Here is a 22,645-nt window from a genome sequence, read left to right on the forward strand (position 1 = left end):
AGCAACATTTATTGTAGCTGGGGATTTTAACAAAGCATATTTGAGGAAAATGCTATAGAAGTTCTATCACATTGACTGTAGTACTCACGCATCAAAAACTCTTGACCATTGTTACTTCCCCTTCTGGGATCGCTACAAGACCCCACCCCGCCCTCCCTTTTGGCAAATCAGATCACGACTCCATCCTGCTCCTCCCTTCCTATAGCCAGAAACTCAATCAGGAAGTACACGTGCTAAGGTCTTTTCAACACTGGTCTGACCAATCGGAATCCATGCTTCAAGGTTGTTTTGATCACGCGGACTGGGATATGTCCCGGATAGCCTCTGAGAATAACACTGACGTATACATGGACACGGTGACTGAGTTCATCAGGAAGTGTAGAGGGTATGTTGTTCCCACTGTGACTATAAAAACCTAACCGTGGATAGATGGCAGCATATGCACAAAACTGAAAGTGCGTAGGACCACATTTAACCACGGCAAGGTGACTGGTTGAATATAAACAATGTAGTTATTCCGTCCGTAAGGCAATCAAACTGGCAAAACATCAGTACAGAGACAAAGTGAAGTCGCAATTCAACGGCTCAGACACAAAACTTATGTGGCAGGGTCTACAGTCAATCATGGATTACAAAGGAAAAAACAGCTTCTATCTCAAGGCCATTAGACTGTTAAAAAACCATCACTAGCTGGCTACCACCCGGTTACACAACCCTGCACCTTAGAGGCTGCTGCCCTATGTACATAGACATGGAATCACTGATCACTTTAGTAATGGAACACTAGTCATTTTAATAATGTTTACATACTGCTTCACTCATTTCATATGTAAATACCGTATTCTAGTCAAAGTTTTTAGTCAAAGTTTTTATTTCATTATTATACATTTAGATGTGTGTGTGTTGTTGTGAATTGTTAGATATTACTGCACTGTTGGGGCTTGGTACACAAGCATTGCGCTACACCCGCAATAACATCTGCTAAATATGTGTATGTGACCAATAACATCTGCTAAATATGTGTATGTGACCAATAAAATGGTTCACACAGCTAAACACTCCCTTTGAACTGTCAGACATACCAATCACTCTATGATCAAGGATAAAAAATCCCTGTTTCCCACCACCTTACACAAACACTCTCTCTATCCTTCCTCCTCTTCTCTATGTGACTGGAAGAACTGCTAATGGTTTGTTGACCTGTGGCTAGCAAGCCCGTGCTGGGCTGGGCTGGGCTGGGCGTGTGTGTCCTCCACCCCCTAGCTCTCATTAAGAACAAACAGTGGAGAGATCACCTAGGCAGCATTTACTTCCTGCTTTAATGTGGCTTCAAGTCCTTTGATTTTCCCCTCTAGCTAGTTCATACCCTCACACACCCCAGCGTGGGCTTGGTAGCCACAGGTCAACAAACAAACATCACTGGGGCCAAGCTTCCTAACATCCAGGACCAATATACTAGACGGTGTCAATTTACATGTGTTCATTTTCAATTTTTTTTTTTTACTTTAGTTTATTTAGTAAATATTTTCTTAACTCTATTCATTGAACTGCTTTGTTGGTTAAGGGCTTGTAAGTAAGCATTTCACTGTAAGGTCTATACCTGTTGTATTTGGCACATGTGACTAATAGCATTTGATTTTATGTAGGACAGAGGAGTGATGGGGTCTGATGCAATGTGTAATGCACTGCAGATAGGCCTAACCTAGTCTACATAAATAATGGATAGAAAACAGCCAATGGGGAGGAAGAACAAAGGGGGGACAAAGAGTAGGGAGTCAAGCAGCACAGGTGTTTAATAGGCAACCCTAGGTACACGGTACATGTAGATCTCTCTGTGTAGAAGCTTAGACAGGCAGGTAGTAGGTCGAGCTGTGTGCAAAGTGTGCTGTACGTTGCATTTAGAACGACATATTCAATCTGACACACAGCTGAAGTACATCTGCTGCCACACACACGCACAGTCCCAAACCAACACACACACACACACACAGTCCCAAACAAACAGTCCCAAACAAACACACACACACAGTTCCAAACAAACACACACAGTCCCAAACACACACACACACACACACACACACACACACACACACAGTCCCAAACAAACACACACACACACACGCACAGTCCCAAACAAACACACACACACACACACGCACAGTCCCAAACAAACACACACACACACACACGCACAGTCCCAAACAAACACACACACACACACGCACAGTCCCAAACAAACACACACACACACGCACAGTCCCAAACAAACACACACACACACACACGCACAGTCCCAAACAAACACACACACACACACACGCACAGTCCCAAACAAACACACACACACACACACGCACAGTCCCAAACAAACACACACACACACACGCACAGTCCCAAACAAACACACACACACACACGCACAGTCCCAAACAAACACACACACACGCACAGTCCCAAACAAACACACACACACACGCACAGTCCCAAACAAACACACACACACACGCACAGTCCCAAACAAACACACACACACACGCACAGTCCCAAACAAACACACACACACACGCACAGTCCCAAACAAACACACACACACACGCACAGTCCCAAACAAACACACACACACACGCACACAGTCCCAAACAAACACACACACACACGCACACAGTCCCAAACAAACACACACACACACGCACACAGTCCCAAACAAACACACACACACACACGCACAGTCCCAAACAAACACACACACACGCACAGTCCCAAACAAACACACACACACGCACAGTCCCAAACAAACACACACACACACGCACAGTCCCAAACAAACACACACACACACGCACAGTCCCAAACAAACACACACACACACGCACAGTCCCAAACAAACACACACACACACGCACAGTCCCAAACAAACACACACACACACGCACACAGTCCCAAACAAACACACACGCACACAGTCCCAAACAAACACACACACACACGCACACAGTCCCAAACAAACACACACACACACGCACACAGTCCCAAACAAACACACACACACACACACACACAGTCCCAAACAAACACACACACACACACACACGCACAGTCCCAAACAAACACACACACACACACGCACAGTCCCAAACAAACACACACACACGCACAGTCCCAAACAAACACACACACACGCACAGTCCCAAACAAACACACACACGCACAGTCCCAAACAAACACACACACGCACAGTCCCAAACAAACACACACACACTGCCGCCTCACTACAAATAACAGCACCTATACCCAAAGCTTGCTAAAAATCAGTCCACAAACATGTTCGCCCGCTTACCGATAGAAGATCGGAAGAACATATCTCAGAGTACACTGTGTGTGTGTAACTGAAAGCTGGGGTAAAGTCTCATACACCAGGCCCAAGACAAAAGCAGTAGCGTTGTTACAATGTGGGAGATAACAAGTCTGTCTAGGAAGACGAGGTAACGGCACCGTGTTCTAAACAGATGAGTGTTCAGATGGATGCTGACGACACCACACATTCATAACACCACAAGCACATCAACAACAACACACACAGTCAGTCCATCTTCGCTCTCCCCTCAACCACTCTAAATCTCCCTTGGCTGGCTGTTCCTCTCGCTCTGTAGATTCAGGGTAGGCTGCCTAGAGCAAGGTGAAACAGAGGTGTTCTGTCGTCACCATTCTCCTCAGCTAACCTTGTCCTGGTGTGTCACAACACAATGCCACAGATGTCTCAGGAGCGTGCAATTGGCATGCTGACTGCAGGAATGTCCACCACAGCTGTTGCTTAAAGAATTGAATGTCCATTTCTCTACCATAAACCACCTCCGTCATTTTAGAGAATTTGGCGGAATGTGCAACCGTCCTCACAACAGCGGAAGTGTAACTATGCCAGCCCAGGACCTCAACATCCGGATTCGTCACCTACGTGATCATCTGAGACCAGCCACCCAGACAGCTGATGAAACTGTGGGTTTTCATCATTGAAGAACTTCTGAACAAACTGTCAGAAACCATCTCAGGGAAGCTCACCTGTGTGCTCATCGTCCTCATCCTGCGTGCTCATCGTAAATGGTCTTTACCTGACTGCAATTAGGCGTTGTAGCAGACTTCAGTGGGCAAATGTTCACCTTCGATGGCCACTGGCACGCTGGAGAAGTGTGCTCTTCATGGATGAATCCCGGTTTCAACTGAACTGAAGGCAGTTGTGTGGGCGAGTGTTTTGCTGATGTCAACATTGTGAACAGAGTGCCTCATGGTGGTGGTGGGGTTATGGTATGGGCAGGCAATAGCTATGGACAATGAACACAATTGCTTTTTATCGATGGCAATTTGAATGCACAGCGATACTGTGCCGAGATTTACTTCCGGCGCCGACAGAGATGGCCGCCTCGTTTCGCGTTCCTAGGAAACTATGCAGTTTTTTGTTTTTTTTTACGTGTTATTTCTTACATTAGTACCCCAGGTCATCTTAGGTTTCATTACATACAGTCGAGAAGAACTACTGAATATAAGATCAGCGTCAACTCACCATCAGTACGACCAAGAATATGTTTTTCGCAACGCGGATCCTATGTTCTGCCTTACAAACAGGACAACGGAATGGATCCCATGCAGCGACCCCCAAAAAAAACGACTCCGGAAAAGAGGGAAACGAGGCGTTTTCTGGTCAGACTCCGGAGACGGGCACACCGTGCACCACTCCCTAGCATTCTTCTTACCAATGTCCAGTCTCTTGACAACAAGGTTGATGAAATCCGAGCAAGGGTAGCATTCCAGAGGGACATCAGAGACTGTAACGTTCTTTGCTTCACGGAAACATGGCTCACTGGAGAGACGCTATCCAAGGCGGTGCAGCCAACGGGTTTCTCCACGCATCGCGCCGACAGAAACAAACATCTTTCTGGTAAGAAGAGGGGCAGGGGCGTATGCCTTATGACTAACGAGACATGGTGTGATGAAAGAAACATACAGGAACTCAAATCCTTCTGTTCACCTGATTTAGAATTCCTCACAATTGAATGTAGACCGCATTATCTACCAAGAGAATTATCTTCGATTATAATTACAGCCGTATATACCCCCCCAAGCAGACACATCGATGGCTCTGAACAAACTTTATTTAACTCTTTGCAAACTGGAAACCATTTATCCGGAGGCTGCATTCAATGTAGCTGGGGCTTTTAACAAGGCTAATCTGAAAACAAGACTCCATAAATTTTATCAGCATACCGATTGCGCAACCAGGGGTGGAAAAACCTTGGATCATTGTTACTCTAACTTCCGCGACACATATAAGGCCCTGCCCCGCCCCCCTTTCGGAAAAGCTGACCATGACTCCATTTTGTTGATCCCTGCCTACAGACAGAAACTAAAACAAGAGGCTCCCACGCTGAGGTCTGTCCAACGCTGGTCCGACCAAGCTGACTCCACACTCCAAGACTGCTTCCATCACGTGGACTGGGATATGTTTCGTATTGCGTCAGATAACAATATTGACGAATACGCTGATTCGGTGTGCGAGTTCATTAGAACGTGTGTTGAAGATGTCGTTCCCATAGCAACGATTAAAACATTCCCTAACCAGAAACCGTGGATTGATGGCAGCATTCGCGTGAAACTGAAAGCGCGAACCACTGCTTTTAATCAGGGCAAGGTGTCTGGTAACATGACCGAATACAAACAGTGCAGCTATTCCCTCCGCAAGGCTATCAAACAAGCTAAGCGTCAGTACAGAGACAAAGTAGAATCTCAATTCAACGGCTCAGACACAAGAGGCATGTGGCAGGGTCTACAGTCAATCATGGACTACAGAAAGAAATCCAGCCCAGTCACGGACCAGGATGTCTTGCTCCCAGGCAGACTAAATAACTTTTTTGCCCGCTTTGAGGACAATACAGTGCCACTGACATGGCCTGCAATGAAAACATGCGGTCTCTCCTTCACTGCATCCGAGGTGAGTAAGACATTTAAACGTGTTAACCCTCGCAAGGCTGCAGGCCCAGACGGCATCCCCAGCCGCGCCCTAGGAGCATGCGCAGACCAGCTGGCCGGTGTGTTTACGGACATATTCAATCAATCCCTATACCAGTCTGCTGTTCCCACATGCTTCAAGAGGGCCACCATTGTTCCTGTTCCCAAGGAAGCTAAGGTAACTGAGCTAAACGACTACCGCCCCGCAGCACTCACTTCCATCATCATGAAGTGCTTTGAGAGACTAGTCAAGGACCATATCACCTCCACCCTATCTGACACCCTAGACCCACTCCAATTTGCTTACCGCCCAAATAGGTCCGCCCAAATAGACGATGCAATCTCAACCACACTGCACACTGCCCTAACCCATCTGGACAAGAGGAATACCTATGTGAGAATGCTGTTCATCGACTACAGCTCGGCATTCAACACCATAGTACCCTCCAAGCTCGTCATCAAGCTCGAGACCCTGGGTCTCGACCCCGCCCTGTGCAACTGGGTACTGGACTTCCTGACGGGTCGCCCCCAGGTGGTGAGGGTAGGCAACAACATCTCCTCCCCGCTGATCATCAACACTGGGGCCCCACAAGGGTGCGTTCTGAGCCCTCTTCTGTACTCCCTGTTCACCCACGACTGCGTGGCCACGCATGCCTCCAACTCAATCATCAAGTTTGCGGACGACACAACAGTGGTAGGCTTGATTACCAACAACGACGAGACGGCCTACAGGGAGGAGTTGAGGGCCCTCGGAGTGTGGTGTCAGGAAAATAACCTCACACTCAACGTCAACAAAACTAAGGAGATGATTGTGGACTTCAGGAAACAGCAGAGGGAACACCCCCCTATCCACATCGATGGAACAGTAGTGGAGGGGGTAGCAAGTTTTAAGTTCCTCGGCATACACATCACAGACAAACTGAATTGGTCCACTCACACAGACAGCATCGTGAAGAAGGCGCAGCAGCGCCTCTACAACCTCAGGAGGCTGAAGAAATTCGGCGTGTCACCAAAAGCACTCACAAACTTCTACAGATGCACAATCGAGAGCATCCTGTCGGGCTGTATCACCGCCTGGTACGGCAACTGCTCCGCCCTCAACCGTAAGGCTCTCCAGAGGGTAGTGAGGTCTGCACAACGCATCACAGAGGGCAAACTACCTGCCCTCCAGGACACCTACACCACCCGATGTTACAGGAAGGCCATAAAGATCATCAAGGACATCAACCACCCGAGCCACTGCCTGTTCACCCCACTATCATCCAGAAGGCGAGGTCAGTACAGGTGCATCAAAGCTGGGACAGAGAGACTGAAAAACAGCTTCTATCTCAAGGCCATCAGACTGTTAAACAGCCACCACTAACATTGAGTGGCTGCTGCCAACACACTGACTCAACTCCAGCCACTTTAATAATGGGAATTGATGGGAAATGATGTAAATATATCACTAGCCACTTTAAACAATGCTACCTTATATAATGTTACTTACCCTATACTATTCATCTCATATGCATACGTATATACTGTACTCTATATCATCGACTGCATCCTTATGTAATACATGTATCACTAGCCACTTTAACTATGCCACTTTGTTTACATACTCATCTCATATGTATATACTGTACTCGATACCATCTACTGTATCTTGCCTATGCTGCTCTGTACCATCACTCATTCATATATCCTTATGTACATATTATTTATCCCCTTACATTGTGTATAAGACAGTAGTTTTGGAATTGTTAGTTAGATTACTTGTTGGTTATTACTGCATTGTCGGAACTAGAAGCACAAGCATTTAGCTACACTCGCATTAACATCTGCTAACCATGTGTATGTGACAAATAAAATTTGATTTGATATCCTGAGGCCCATTGTTGTGCCATTCATCCACAGCAATCAACTCATGTTTCTGCATGATAATACACGGCCCCATGTCGCAAGGATCTGTACACAATTCCCAGTAGTTCCATGGCCTGCATACTCACCAGACATGTCACCATAGAGCATGTTTGGAATGATCTGGGCCAGTTCCTGCCAATATCCAGCAACTTCCCACAGCCATTAAAGAGGAGCGGAACAACATTCCACAGGCCACAATCAACATGCTGATCAACTCTATGTGAAGGTGATGTCGCGCTACATGAGGGAAATGGTGGTCACATCAGATACTGATTGGTTATCAATGACCAACAGATGCATATCTGTATTCCCAGTCATGTGAAATAGATTTTACACCAAACTTCTGGGATAGGTAGGCTTGCCCGACTTTCTAGCGCAGAAGAAAATGACAGCGCACCACCTCCATCTAGCGTTCAGTTTGAGTGCAGTGGTTATGTGCCACAGTTTTTGTACTGTTGACTGTTGTCGATGATTCTCCACTCGGTTTCGGTGGGAAACAATACATTGAGCAGGTACGGCTATGTTGTAGTGATATATTAAAGTAATTAGCTATCCATTGGCTAGCTATACAGCCTTATCTGATAACCTGATCAATTTGCAAGTTTAACGCCGAGGATGCGCGTAGGCACAGGTCGGGGTTCAGTTTACCCTCTCCAAATCCTATTGTGCAAAACTGACTTTAGATCAGTGTTTAGTAGTAGCCAACGACAAGGTCAACCTCATCCTACAACTCGTACGATGAGAAGCAGCCGTGACAGATTTGATGCATTTGTTGGACACGCAGCTTTCTTTGGCTTCGATCACACCGACACTAGAATTACATTAATTTCCAACCAAACGCGAAATAGCACGCAGCATCTGGTTATGTATACAACAAAACCTCAACACACACCTTTTGCTATCATTTCTGTCAAGCCGTTTACGCATACAGTTTGACCGCATACGTTCGATAAATCCAAGGTATGCACCGCAACTGACTCTGCAAGGCAAACGCAGCGTTTCATTGGAAATGTATGTAATTCTGGTGTACCAAAATGCTGGAATGCTATCGGTGTGTTCGACGCGTTAGTAGGTATGGAGGGGGTCAGTCAACTTCTCCCTCAGGAAATTTGAGAATTTTGCATTTTTCTTAAACTCAGTCTTAAATGATATCAAACAATGTAGCCAACACAGTCATGTGTGTTTCATCCTAAATTGAGGTCTCAATAACACATTCACATTTTTCTAGGTACAATTTAGGGGAAATTGAAAGGTTGCAGGTTCGAATCCCCGAGCTGACAAGGTACAAATCTGTCGTTCTGCCCCTGAACAGGCAGTTAACCCACTGTTCCCAGGCCGTCATTGAAAATAGGAATTTGTTCTTAACTGACTTGCCTAGTTAAATAAAGGTTAAAAAAAATTAATAGGTGTCTTTATGTGGATAGTTTAGTGGAAATGTAAACTGCCTTCATTTTGTTTCTGGAGAAAATTCTGAATAATTAAATTACTGGATGCAACATAGTAGTTTAGTTTACTGTAGGCTAATTGTAATATGAAACTACTAAATGAGTTTGTTTCATCTCTCCAACCCTGACCTAATCCATCAAATTAGGTCTGACTACTAGGCTGCCATTCATTCAACATGCCGTGATGTCATTGGTGAACTGACTATCATATCATTAGCAGCCTACGTATCAAGAGGACTGATCAATAACTGATTCATTAACATAGCCTTCTAATCTTTAACAGTTTAACATAATGTTGTGTGAAGGACAGGACGGTATTAGTGGAAAATCTCTCTGCCATGCCTGTTTCCATCTAAGCATCGTCGCACACTAAACTACCGCACAAGTTTCCTTGCTCGTCAATGCGCTCACTCATACTACCATTGCGGAGATCAAAGCATGTGCAGGCAAGGTGTTCTCGATTAGTTGGCTAAACGCTGTAGCTAATGCCACATTCAAAACAACTGGGAACTCAGAAAAGTACGAGGTCAAACAATGACCTCAGTAATCTTCAGGTCAGAACTCACGAAAGAGGCCCGAGTTACCGAGTTGTTTTGAAAGCACTGAAGACGGGAGATTTCCCGGGTACACAGTTCCGAGTTCCGAGCTGTTCTGAACGCAGCAAACGTACCTTATTTGTAATGACACATTAGCTAAGGAGCTAACAACAAAATAATAGAGTGTAGTGACCTTAACACAACACCTAGCAACTTGGTCAAAGGGTTCGAACCTCTTGGCATAATGTTTAACGTGTTGGCTTGACAGTTGCTGGATCCAGGTTCAAGTCCTGGTCAGGGCTACCCACCGAATACGCTATATTGATGTCAGAAGTGGGTGGAGGTGAGGGACTTGAAGCAGAGACACGCTCTCCGGAAGGAAGGGGGTAAAGTAGCGACCTGGTTAATAAGGGGTTCTGAGTTTTTTAAACGTCATTAAGTCCAGCTGTTTTTTTTTATCGACAAGATAATTACATGGAAATGCGCCGAAGCAGACAATTTGAACATTTGTTTTCTATAAGCAAACTTAAAATGTAAAATAATATATAAAATTGACAAGTTTATGGAAACATAACTAGACCATTTTTTGTTGCAAAAGTTGTAAATTAACATCGGTTTCTTGCAGGAGTGTGATTCATCTACAATTATGTATTTCGTTGAAACACATGAAAGCCATTGGAGGGCATTGCCAAAATGAAGAGTTTTCATCCAAAAATATATATATTTTTAAATGGCTAAATAATTGAACAGTACACCAGGGGTACTTTCTACTATGATTTCTGAAATACAGAACCTGTTGGGAGTCATTTTAAAATACGAAATACTTTTGTTACATTGTTTGCTAACTCAGCTGATTAGCTAGCTAGCTTTCAGTATTGACCTCCCAACATTGCTAAAGCTAGTTAGCCAGTTAATAACTTATTTCAAAATGTATATTAGATAGCTAAGTTAGCCATGTTATGAATACAATTCATCTGCTGTCGACATCAGGATGCGATTTGGGAGAGCACTATAGTTAGCTCCAAAATTGGTTAGTAACTTTGGCTGCATGCTGACAGTCCATTCAGACACATCCAGTGTCTACACTACAACCTTCATTTTACCAGGTTCCCCTGTTCCCCTGCAGAAATTGTAATGACAGTCCACACACACACGTTTCTTTTTAGGATAAAAAAACAGGCAAAACCCTAGAGGAAAACTAGGTTCAGTCTGCTTTCCAACAGACATTGGGATACAAATTCACCTTTCACTGGGACAAATACCTACAACATCAGGCCAAATATAGGCTACACGAAAGTTGTTTACCAAGAGAACATGTTCCTGAGTGGTCCCAGTTACAGTTTTGTCTTAAATGCACTTAAAATCCATGCAAGGCTTGAAAATGGCTGTCGTGCAATGATCAACAACCAACTTGACAGAGCTTGAATATATTTTTTAAATTATGGGCGAATATTCTACAATCATGGTGTGCAAAGCTCTTATGAGACCCAGTTGTAATCACTGCCAAAGTTGATTCTAACATGCATTAACTCAGAGTGTTGAATACTTATCGAATCAAGATAAAGTGTTTATTTTCCATTAAAAATGTATAATAATCATCTATTTTAATTCCACTTTGTAAGAACAAAAAGGGGTGTGAATTCTTTCTGAAGGCACTGTGTGAGGGAGGCTCTCCAATGTGGTTCAAGGCTGCCCCTAGTGACCTAAAAAGGTATCATTCAGAAGTGTTTCTTTAGAGTTTCTCTTTGCATTTGGTAACAGTCTTTATCAGACTATTGTGATGAACAACTTTTTAACAATTTACAAACTTAATAGCTGGAATAACAGAGTACAATTGTGTCAGATCAGTCCCCACAGTGAGGTTTATTAACCAATCAACAGAGAGAAACAGGTGTTTAAAAGGTACTCACCACAGTCATCCCTCTCAATGGTGATTTGTTTTGCAAAGCCCGGTGCACTCTGGGTAGGTAGAGATTTCACAAAACGCCACCCACCCGGGGCACAAGGCCATGCAAAACAACTTGACCAATGGATGAGTTTCATTTCGCCCGGTGCCCCAGGTGGGTAGAGATTTCTCTTAGTGCCAATGGAATGGTTCAAATGAACAAACTCCACCCATCCGGGGTACCAGGCCATGCAAATCAAACTTGCCCATTGTTTTCTTCACAGACTGCAAAGAAAGATTTGATGCTGTGTTCATTACCAAGTGGGAAGGTGTATTCAAATCAAATCCAATTTCATTGGTCACATACACATATTTAGCAGATGTTATGGCATGTGTAGCAAAATGCTTACCATATACGACCGGGCCCTCCAACTTGTAATTACTAGTGAGAAACTATCATCCCTGAACACCGACTTCTCCCACATGCTGAACATCACCTACTAAGGAAATTATTGATAACAGAATTTTCGGTAGTTAAATGCAACAAAACATTATTTGTAAAAAGCAATCTATTAATATACTATAATTTGTTTTCAAGCATGATAGCTATACTTTTAGTTTGTTTGACCCAGCTTGTTTGCCTTAAGCAAATCAACAAGTTCAAAGCAAGTGAAAGCATCAAACTCACAATTACAAATTCACAACTGGTAATTTCCACCTTCCCACTTGGTTCTGAACGCAGCATTGGCCACAATGACACACATTAGTTAATCGTCTTCACATGTCATCATACACAGAGATGAGAAGTTGAAAATGGAGACTGTCCCGCTTCTGTTCTGACTTTTCCAACTGGCATTCTTTAACTGGTGAGCCTTGGAAAGAGACTCCTCTTTTTCAAAACAGTCTTCAAGAACAAAACAAGGGAAAACAACAACCAACGATAACCACATCAAGCCAAAATGAGAAAAACAACAGAAGGTCGTTTTTTTCTCTCCCCACGTGCAGATATGATATAAATACTTCAGATGCAAACAGTAAGACAGAGTCATCTGGACCAGCCAGACACGTGCAAATAATTTTAAAACCAAGGCTGCATCTCAATACTCTACTGTGGCATCCTCCCCTTGTCTCTTCTCCTTCCCCCCTCTGAAAGAACCTTGAAAGACGAAAGCAAATTGCATATCTATATTGTCCATTTGAATACAGTTCTGAATACTTGCAGTTTGTTTCACCTGTCTTGTGTTTTCAGATAAGAGGAGATGAAAGAGAGGAGACAAGAAGAAGAAAACACTTTAGACTGTTGGGATGCAGCCTAAGAGTCACTGCCCAGCCAACTACATCATCATTACATTATCATAGGAGCCACTGTGACACGTCTACTGAACGCCAGACGAAACTAAAACATACCGCCGACTGACAAACAGTAAAACAGATTAAATAGACTAATAAAAAGCCTGAAATAAAAGAAATAACAATGAGCACAAAAATTATAATAAGTAAAAATCCATTGATCCATTGGATCCAAATCCATTGATCCAAAGTCCATTGATCGCAGGAGGTAATGCACTCGGTGTAATACTGATCATGCCCATAATTATTTCACAATAAAGATAAATATACACATGCCTGAGCAAAGACGATTCTCAGCTAAACAGATATTCCTCTTCTAGTACCGACCTGGCCCTTAGGGCGCTAAACATTCTTGAACACGATTACAGACGTATTGCTTTCTTGTCCATGTTGCATATATGGTCATTGAGGGCCAACGCCACAATCTGTACCCCAAAAACAACCCAATAATCCCAGACACCCTGAAACAGAAGTTGTAGAAGTTGGCCCTTACTACTGATACAGAGTCAGACATTTCCTCCCCCTTCTGGTTGAGGATAAGGTTAAGATTTGATCTCAGATCTGTGGTTAGGAGCAACTTCTAACTTCAGCCCAAAGAAACACCCTGACACACTCCGTAAGAATCTTCAACAGTGAGGAACATAAAGAAAAGTCTAATCTGTTTCATTAAAACAAAACGTTCATTAATATAATATTTTTTAAGACATTATTTCATGTTTCTGACCAGAGCACAATTGTTCACATTCAAAGTGCAGTTGAGATACAAAATGGAGTCCATAAACAAAGAGCAGAGGTGGTTTCTTAAAAAGGCTGACCGGCCGCTTCTTGTTTGCACATGTGAGCGGTGTTGTCCATGCCTGAAGGATCCAGACGTCTCCATATGGTAGTGAGCGGATCCGAGCTAAGTGGTGATGAGTCTAGCCCAGTCTATCCCTTCCTCTGGGCTGACACACAGTCGCTCTATGTCCAGTAGTGTATAGTTAAAATCTATAGGTAGTCCTGTATATTACAGGTCCAATGTCAGTCCTACTAGTTCTACTAGGCAGCGCTGCAGATGTTTTAGGCTGCTGTTAGTGTGGTTGCAGGCTACTAGTATCACATACACCTTCCATCACTCGCTCTCGCATCACACACATTAACTGGCCAGCCAGTGAAGACAGAGAGAGAGAGAGAGAGAGAAAACAGGAGGACATGGAGAGAAATCCTGTCCAAGTTGGAGAAAGGAGAATATTCACCTTGCAAAACAAGGGATTCTCCTTCCTCTCCTTCATCTCCTAACTTCTCTCCTCCTTGGGGGTCAGCTAAAACCCAGGGGTCAGCCAGTGTCGGAGCTGATCCATTCCACGATGCAGCTGTGCGAGGTAGAAGTCCGCGTTCCGAGAAAAGTCGGTGCAGACGGTGGAGTGGGTGTTGCCCAGAGCACAGTAGAGGGCAGTGCCTCCCAGGCTGATCACCACGGTGACCAGGCAGAGCAGGAAGAGGAGCAGGCATGAGTCTCCGCCCACCTGGTCTGGAGGAGGGAAGAGCAACACGTTTAGATGTCTATTAACTGAGCTTTATTGAACCGTTTCTTGTCTGGAGAAGAGAGAAGACTGGGAGAGGGTGACATAGTAAGAATGCAGACACACATACACTTGATTATAGCCATTGCTTGGCATATGTACACTGACTCAAACACACCCTCACCCTGGTCAAAGCCGTCATCAGGTACTTTGAAGCGGACCCTGCGCTTAGCAGGATGTTTGTGCGGGACCGAGGAGGGAGCAACACACACATTCTCCACACACACACTTCTCCTCCTCTTCAGGATGGACACCAGGCTAGGGTCAGGGGTCATCTGGAGGTCAGAGGGTCAGTGTTAGGTCAACTGGTTAGCATACACATCATACACACATGCCATAAATATTCTGTACACAATAGACACATACAGCTGACATATGGATACACACATAAATCACAAAGTTTTGTAGTGATTCATATGTTGATGATGTAAAGAATATTTGCTGGTCTGTGGTGTGTAATGAGGAGCAAACAAACGCTGCACTTGAAGCATTTATGAAACTACTTATTCCAGTTACTAATAAGCACGCAGACATTAAGAAAATGACTGTAAACCCCCTTGGATTGATGAGGAATTGAAAAATTGTACAGTTGAGAGGGATGAGACAAAAGGTGGCAATTAGGTCTGACAGCCCAACTGATTGGCAAACATACTGCAAATTAAGAAATCATGTGACTAAACTACATAAAAATAAACTACACTATGAAACAAAGATAAATTATATAAAGAATGATAGTAAAATGCATTGGGGCACGTCAAATTACATTTTGGGGAAAAAAGCCAACTCGGCTACTTCATTCATTGAATCAGATGGCTCATTCACCCCTCCTGTCTCAGCCTCCAGTATTTATGCTGCAGTAGTTTGTGTCGGGGGGCTAGGGTCAGTTTGTTATATCTGGAGTACTTCCCCTGTCCTATTCGGTGTCCTGTGTGAATCTAAGTGTGCGTTCTCTAATTCTCTCCTTTTCTTTCTTTCTCTCTCTCGGAGGACCTGAGCCCTAGGACCATGCCCCAGGACTACCTGACATGATGACTCCTTGCTGTCCCCAGTCCACCTGACTGTGCTGCTGCTCCAGTTTCAACTGTTCTGCCTTATTATTATTCGACCATGCTGGTCATTTATGAACATTTGAACATCTTGGCCATGTTCTGTTATAATCTCCACCCAGCACAGCCAGAAGAGGACTGGCCACCCCACATAGCCTGGTTCCTCTCTAGGTTTCTTCCTAGGTTTTGGCCTTTCTAGGGAGTTTTTCCTAGCCACCGAGCTTCTACACCTGCATTGCTTGCTGTTTTGGGGTTTTAGGCTGGGTTTCTGTACAGCACTTTGAGATATCAGCTGATGTACGAAGGGCTATATAAATAAAATTTGATTTGATTGATTCACCACATAGCCCACTGATATTGCAAACTACTTGAATTACTTTTTCATTGGCAAGATAAGAACACTTAGGGATGACATGCCAGCAACAAATGCTGACGCTACACATCCAAGTATATCAGACCAAATTATGAAATACAAGAATTGTACTTTTTAATTCCGTAAAGTCAGTGTGAAAGAGGTGAAAACATGATTGTTGTCTATCAACAATCACAAGCCACCGGGGTCTGACAATCTGGATGGAAAATGACTGAGGATAATAGCAGATGATATTGCCACTCCTATTTGCCACATCTTCAATTTAAGCCTAAAAGTAATTCCACTACTTAAAGCCCGCTTTACTGGCTCAAATAACCAACCAATCAGACTGTTACCAACCCTTAGTAAACTTCTGGGAGAAAATTGTGTTTGACCAGATACAATGCTATTTTACAGTAAACAAATTGACAACAAACTTTCAGCATGCTTATAGGGAAGGACAGCCAACAAGCACAGCACTTACACAAATGATTGATGATTGGCTGAGAGAAAATGATAAAATGATTGTGGGGGCTGTTTTTACTAACGACATGCCACTGACTGAGTAAAGCCAGAGTTTCTATGTATGCGGATGACTCAACACTATACACGTCAGCTACTACAGCGACTGAAATGACTGCAACCCTTAGAGCTGCAGTTAGTTTCAGAGTGGGCGGCAAGGAATAAATTAGCCCTAATTATTTCTAAAACACTCACTAAACCTTAACCCTCAACTAAATCTTGTAATAAATAATGTGGAAGTTGAGCAAGTTGAGGTGACTAAACTGCTTGGAGTAACCCTGGATTGTAAACTGTCATGGTAAAAACATATTGATACAACAGTAGCTAAGATGGGGAGAAGTCTGTCCATGATACGGCGCTGCTCTACCTTCTTGACAGCACTGTCAACATGGCAGGTCCTACAGGCCCTAGTTTCTACCTGCTTGTCAACAAGGCAGGTCCTACAGGCCCTAGTTTCTACCTGCTTGTCAACAAGGCAGGTCCTACAGGCCCTAGTTTCTACCTTCTTGACAGCACTGTCAACAAGGCAGGTCCTACAGGCCCTAGTTTCTACCTGCTTGACAGCACTGTCAACAAGGCAGGTCCTACAGGCCCTAGTTTCTACCTGCTTGACAGCACTGTCAACAAGGCAGGTGCTACAGGCCCTAGTTTCTACCTGCTTGACAGCACTGTCAACATGGCAGGTCCTACAGGCCCTAGTTTCTACCTGCTTGACAGCACTGTCAACATGGCAGGTCCTACAGGCCCTAGTTTCTACCTGCTTGACAGCACTGTCAACATGGCAGGTCCTACAGGCCCTAGTTTCTACCTGCTTGACAGCACTGTCAACATGGCAGGTCCTACAGGCCCTAGTTTCTACCTGCTTGACAGCACTGTCAACATGGCAGGTCCTACAGGCCCTAGTTTCTACCTGCTTGACAGCACTGTCAACATGGCAGGTCCTACAGGCCCTAGTTTCTACCTGCTTGACAGCACTGTCAACATGGCAGGTCCTACAGGCCCTAGTTTCTACCTGCTTGACAGCACTGTCAACATGGCAGGTCCTACAGGCCCTAGTTTCTACCTGCTTGACAGCACTGTCAACATGGCAGGTCCTACAGGCCCTAGTTTCTACCTGCTTGACAGCACTGTCAACATGGCAGGTCCTACAGGCCCTAGTTTCTACCTTCTTTACAGCACTGTCAACAAGGCAGGTCCTACAGGCCCTAGTTTCTACCTTCTTTACAGCACTGTCAACAAGGCAGGTCCTACAGGCCCTAGTTTCTACCTTCTTGACAGCACTGTCAACATGGCAGGTCCTACAGGCCCTAGTTTCTACACAGATGTGAAAAACCCAGCAGTGTTGTAGTTCTTGACACACTCAAACTGGTGCTCCTGGCACCAACTACCATACCCCGTTCAAAGACACGTAAATATTTTGTCCTGCTGATTTACCCTCTGAATGGCACACGCACAACACCTGTCTCAAGGCTTAAACATCTTTCTTTAACCTGTTTCCTCCCCTTCATCTACACTGATTGAAGTGGATTTAACAAGTGACATCAGTAAGGGATCATAGCTTTCATCTGGATTCACCTGGTCAGTCTATGTCATGGAAAGAGCAGCAGTTCCTAATGTTTTCTACACTCAGTGTATATTTTGTACACAAAGAAAATCCATTACTGGTCAACATCGAAATATTACTCACAGCGTTGATTAAAGCTTAGAAGGCCTATATTATTGACCTAATCGCACCTACCTCCATGTTACAGGCTTAGGTTTTTCCATGTATGTTTTTTGAGGTTGGACATATAGCTCGTTAGCACATAGATGCACCAAGTGGTGTCACCTCGTTAGTCAGTTTGTGTTACACCTGTGCTGGTTGCCGTCTCGTTAGTCAGTATGTGTTACACCTGTGCTGGTTGCTGTCTCGTTAGTCAGTATGTGTTACACCTGTGCTGGTTGCCGTCTCGTTAGTCAGTATGTGTTACACCTGTGCTGGTTGCCGTCTCGTTAGTCAGTATGTGTTACACCTGTGCTGGTTGCCGTCTCGTTAGTCAGTATGTGTTACACCTGTGCTGGTTGCCGTCACGTTATTCAGTATGTGTTACACCTGTGCTGGTTGCCGTCTCGTTAGTCAGTATGTGTTACACCTGTGCTGGTTGCCGTCTCATTAGTCAGTATGTGTTACACCTGTGCTGGCCCAGTGCTCCAGTTGTCTTGATAGATGCGGAGGGTTAACACCTTTAGTTGGTGCCTTAGTTTGAGACAAATAATCCTTTATCTGATTTTCCTGATTTTACTTAGCAACATTTTTTTTAGTATCCTGTCATTAAGTTTCTATTTTTTTTTTTAATCTTGGGCAAATGTAGTTGGTGCTCCTGGTAAGTGTGTTACGTTCCAGTTGTTGTTGCTAGTCAACTTTCTGGGGACACCCCCATGAGTGTCTTTCAGAACCCCTCCTAAAACCACACTTGTTTTGGTTGTCAGTGACTTAGTTCTCCTTCTGTTTAAGCAACATTACTTGTTTTTTTGCTGGGCAACTTTACTATTTTTACAAACTAGTGGAATCATGAACAATGGATTGTTCGTTATGTTTGCCTGCGTCTCCTGGATTTTCCTTCTGAGCAGCACATTCAAACGGTTCACTCTCGCAACACAGGCTGGTGGCGACACCGTCCTGCGACTCCCGCTGTGTCTAGACATTGGTGACATTGGTGAGGCAGGGGAAAACCAGAGGGAGGAAGCAAGCAGAGAGAAGTTAAGTGGTTCCATGACAAAATTAGAAACGGTTTCAATATGATAATCTTCCCTGTATGCCTACATTAAAATGTCATACGTTTTCATCAATGCTACGTGTCAGTGAATAATTTATCATACCCCCCCCCATTTCAGGGGTTCAACATTACAATGGGGCGGCAGTGTAGCCTAGTGGTTAGAGCATTGGACTAGTAGCCGAAAGGTTGCAAGATCGAATCCCCCAGCTGACGAGGTACAAATCTGACGTTCTGCCCCTGAACAAGGAAGTTAACCCACTGTTCCTAGGCCGTCATTATAAATAAGAATTTGTTTTTAACTGACTTACCTAGTTAAATAAAGATACAAATAAAATTGTATAGCTAATAGGATGTGTTTGAATGAACCTACAGCAGCCAAGGTGATAATTGCTGGGGTCATTTATTGTTCTCCAAAACAGTTTTTAATTGTATAGAAAGGCTGTAAATGAGCGTCACTCTGAGAACCTAAAACTGTCTGCGTGCTAATTACTGACTCTTACCCTCTGTCTCCTCACACAGGAAGACACCTCATCCATAACACTCTTCACTCTGATATATTACCTCACAACAGGATGGGAGGAGGGGGGTTGGGTAGCCACATGGTCAGAAAACTCACATCTGTGTGTAAAAGTTTCTCTTAGTGTAACAGCCAGACCTGGTTTATGGACCACTCCTCTGAGTAGCCATATTTCACTCCAACACACTGCCTAGGGAAACACTAATTTACAACAAAATGGCTATATAATGCCATTAGACTCTAGCTGCGTAGAGAAGTGAGGAGTTGGCATTTAGACAGGTCACGTCAGACTTCACAAACACACAATCATGCACAGAACAATAAAATCCCTTTGTTCAGATAATCAGCAACAGTGTGTGTCACTGGACAACAGTCCCAGGGAGGGTTACCCAGACAGTTTCTCTCCCACTCACCTCCACTGTGATGAGTTTGGCCAGGCCATCGAGAGACGCAGCTCCATCTCTGATAATCTCCACAACAAACATGTCTTCTTCCTGAACATGCTCCTCAATCTGGTCGTCCTCCTGCTGCACCTCCTCCAGTGTGAGCTGCTCCTTCACTGCCAAGACTGAGATCTCCTCTAGAGCTTTAAAACACACGTCACTATCCTTCTCCTCCTCTGCCACCTCCTCCTGTTCTTCCTCTCCTCTCAGCCACTCCTCAGGCTTGGATCGGCTAATTTCCCCATCCGTAAGAGGGTCAGGCCCCGCGTATCCCTCCTGAGTGGTGTGTTCCATCTCTCTCTCCGTCTGCTGTCCTGCTCCTTCGCTCCGAGAGTCTGTGAACGCAGCCCTGCCCTCCCTCTCCTCCCCTTTGGTGAGGGAGCTGTCAATAAGACGGTCTCTATGGAAACCCTCAATTCTCTCGGAGTCTCTGCTGTTCTGTGCCACGTCCAGAGCTGCAAAGTCATTAAAGCAAAGGCTGTTCATCAGGGCAGCAGCTGGTTTGATTGGGTAGATGCTCTGGGAGAGGGTGGAGTCTGTTACTCTATGGTCCTCCTCCATCACTGATGCACACCCAACTAACCGACCAATGATAGAGAGCAACATGGGAAAAGTGTTACAAGCCCCCCCACCCCAACATCTCCCTTTACAGTCCCCAAAACATCCACAACCTCTGCAGATTCATCTAGTCTCCAGAAGAGCCACTGTGTAACCTATATCAGTAACTGAGAGGGAATCACTGGTCCTCAGCATCAATACACCTCCTAAACATCTTCACAACCCCTTCCTCTTTTAGCTGTTGTTTTATAGGGCACTTGATGTCATCGGAACACATCTCATTTCCTGTCTACTCCCTCCATCTCATGTCCACTATAGAGACACACACATACAGAGACACACTTCCTCATCCACTTCACTCAAATGGAAACAGAGCTAGGACAAGTTGTCCCTCAGATCCAAATATTTATTCAATGTGAAAATCTTTATCAGATCTGTAAAAAAGAGGGAGCCAGATATACTCTCCTCACTAATCCAGCCTCCGGAACACTGACATTGAGCGTTCTAACTTAAGTGTGTGTGTTTGTTTGTAGTCACGCCTGGGTTGTGGAAGTGAAACCAGGCCATGATAGAACAGGCAGGTAACACACCTGGGACTACATGTCTGTGTGTACAGGCAGGTAACACACCTGGGACTACATGTCTGTGTGTCTGTCTCTTTCTGAGAGACAGAAAGAGAGGGAGAGAGAGTGAGGGAGAGACAGAAAGTGGGTGAGAGAGACAAAGTGGGAGAGAGAGACAGAAAGAGAGGGAGAGAGTGAAGGAGAGAGAGACAGAAAGTGGGAAAGAGAGACAGAAAGTGGGAAAGAGACCGAAAGTGGGAGAGCGAGACAGAAAGTGGGAGAGAAACAGAAAGAGAGACAGAGAGGGGGAGAGAAACAGAAAGAGAGGGGGAGAGAGACAGAAAGAGAGACAGAGAGAGGAAGAGAGACAGAAAGAGAGAGAGAGGAGAGAAACAGAAAGAGAGACAGAGGGGGAGAGAAACAGAAAGAGAGACAGAGGGGGAGAGAAACAGAAAGAGAGAAAGAGAGAGGGGGAGAGAAACAGAAAGAGAGAGAGAGAGAGAAACAGAAAGAGAGAGAGAGAGGGAGAGAAACAGAAAGAGAGACAGAGAGGGGGAGAGAAACAGAGAGACAGAGAGAGAAACAGAAAGAGACAGAGAGGGGGAGAGAAACAGAAAGAGACAGAGAGGGGAGAGAAACAGAAAGAGAGACAGAGAGGGGGAGAGAAACAGAAAGAGAGACAGAGAGGGGGAGAGAAACAGAAAGAGAGACAGAGAGGGGAGAGAAACAGAAAGAGAGACAGAGAGGGGGAGAGAAACAGAAAGAGAGACAGAGGGGGAGAGAAACAGAAAGAGAGACAGAGAGGGGGAGAGAAACAGAAAGAGAGACAGAGAGGGGAGAGAAACAGAACAGAAGAGAGAGAAACAGAAAGAGAGACAGAGGGGGAGAGAAACAGAAAGAGAGACAGAGAGGGGGAGAGAAACAGAAAGGGGGAGAGAAACAGAAAGAGAGACAGAGAGGGGAGAGAAACAGAAAGAGAGACAGAGAGGGGGAGAGAAACAGAAAGAGAGAGAGAGAGGGAGAGAAACAGAAAGAAAGAGAGGGGGAGAGAGAGACAAAGAGAGAGAGAGAGGGAGAGAAACAGAAAGAGAGAGGGGGAAAGAAACAGAAAGAGAGACAGAGAGGGGGAGAGAAACAGAAAGAGAGACAGAGAGGGGAGAGAAACAGAAAGAGAGACAGAGAGAGAGAAACAGAAAGAGAGACAGAGA

At 44.7% G+C, this 22,645-nt stretch overlaps 1 protein-coding gene across 3 annotated transcripts in view; it reads right to left on the minus strand.

Annotated features, from left to right (window-relative positions):
- Positions 1–11,722: 11,722 nt before the first annotated feature.
- LOC124001461 (consortin-like) overlaps positions 11,723–22,645 on the minus strand; it is a 39,171-nt gene continuing 28,248 nt past the window's right edge. For 2 of the 3 annotated variants that reach the window (XM_046308213.1, XM_046308215.1), the window contains 3 exons: positions 20,287–20,894; positions 14,805–14,955; positions 11,723–14,628 (listed from right to left, as the gene is read on the minus strand). In XM_046308213.1, the coding sequence (XP_046164169.1) occupies positions 14,420–14,628; positions 14,805–14,955; positions 20,287–20,894 (968 nt within the window). In that variant the 3' untranslated portion in view covers positions 11,723–14,419. The remainder of the gene's footprint in view (positions 14,629–14,804; positions 14,956–20,286; positions 20,895–22,645) is intronic. The other variant, XM_046308214.1, reaches the window with a different exon arrangement.

Source organism: Oncorhynchus gorbuscha, linkage group LG17 (assembly GCF_021184085.1).
Source record: "Oncorhynchus gorbuscha isolate QuinsamMale2020 ecotype Even-year linkage group LG17, OgorEven_v1.0, whole genome shotgun sequence".
Taxonomy (NCBI): Eukaryota; Metazoa; Chordata; class Actinopteri; order Salmoniformes; family Salmonidae; genus Oncorhynchus; species Oncorhynchus gorbuscha.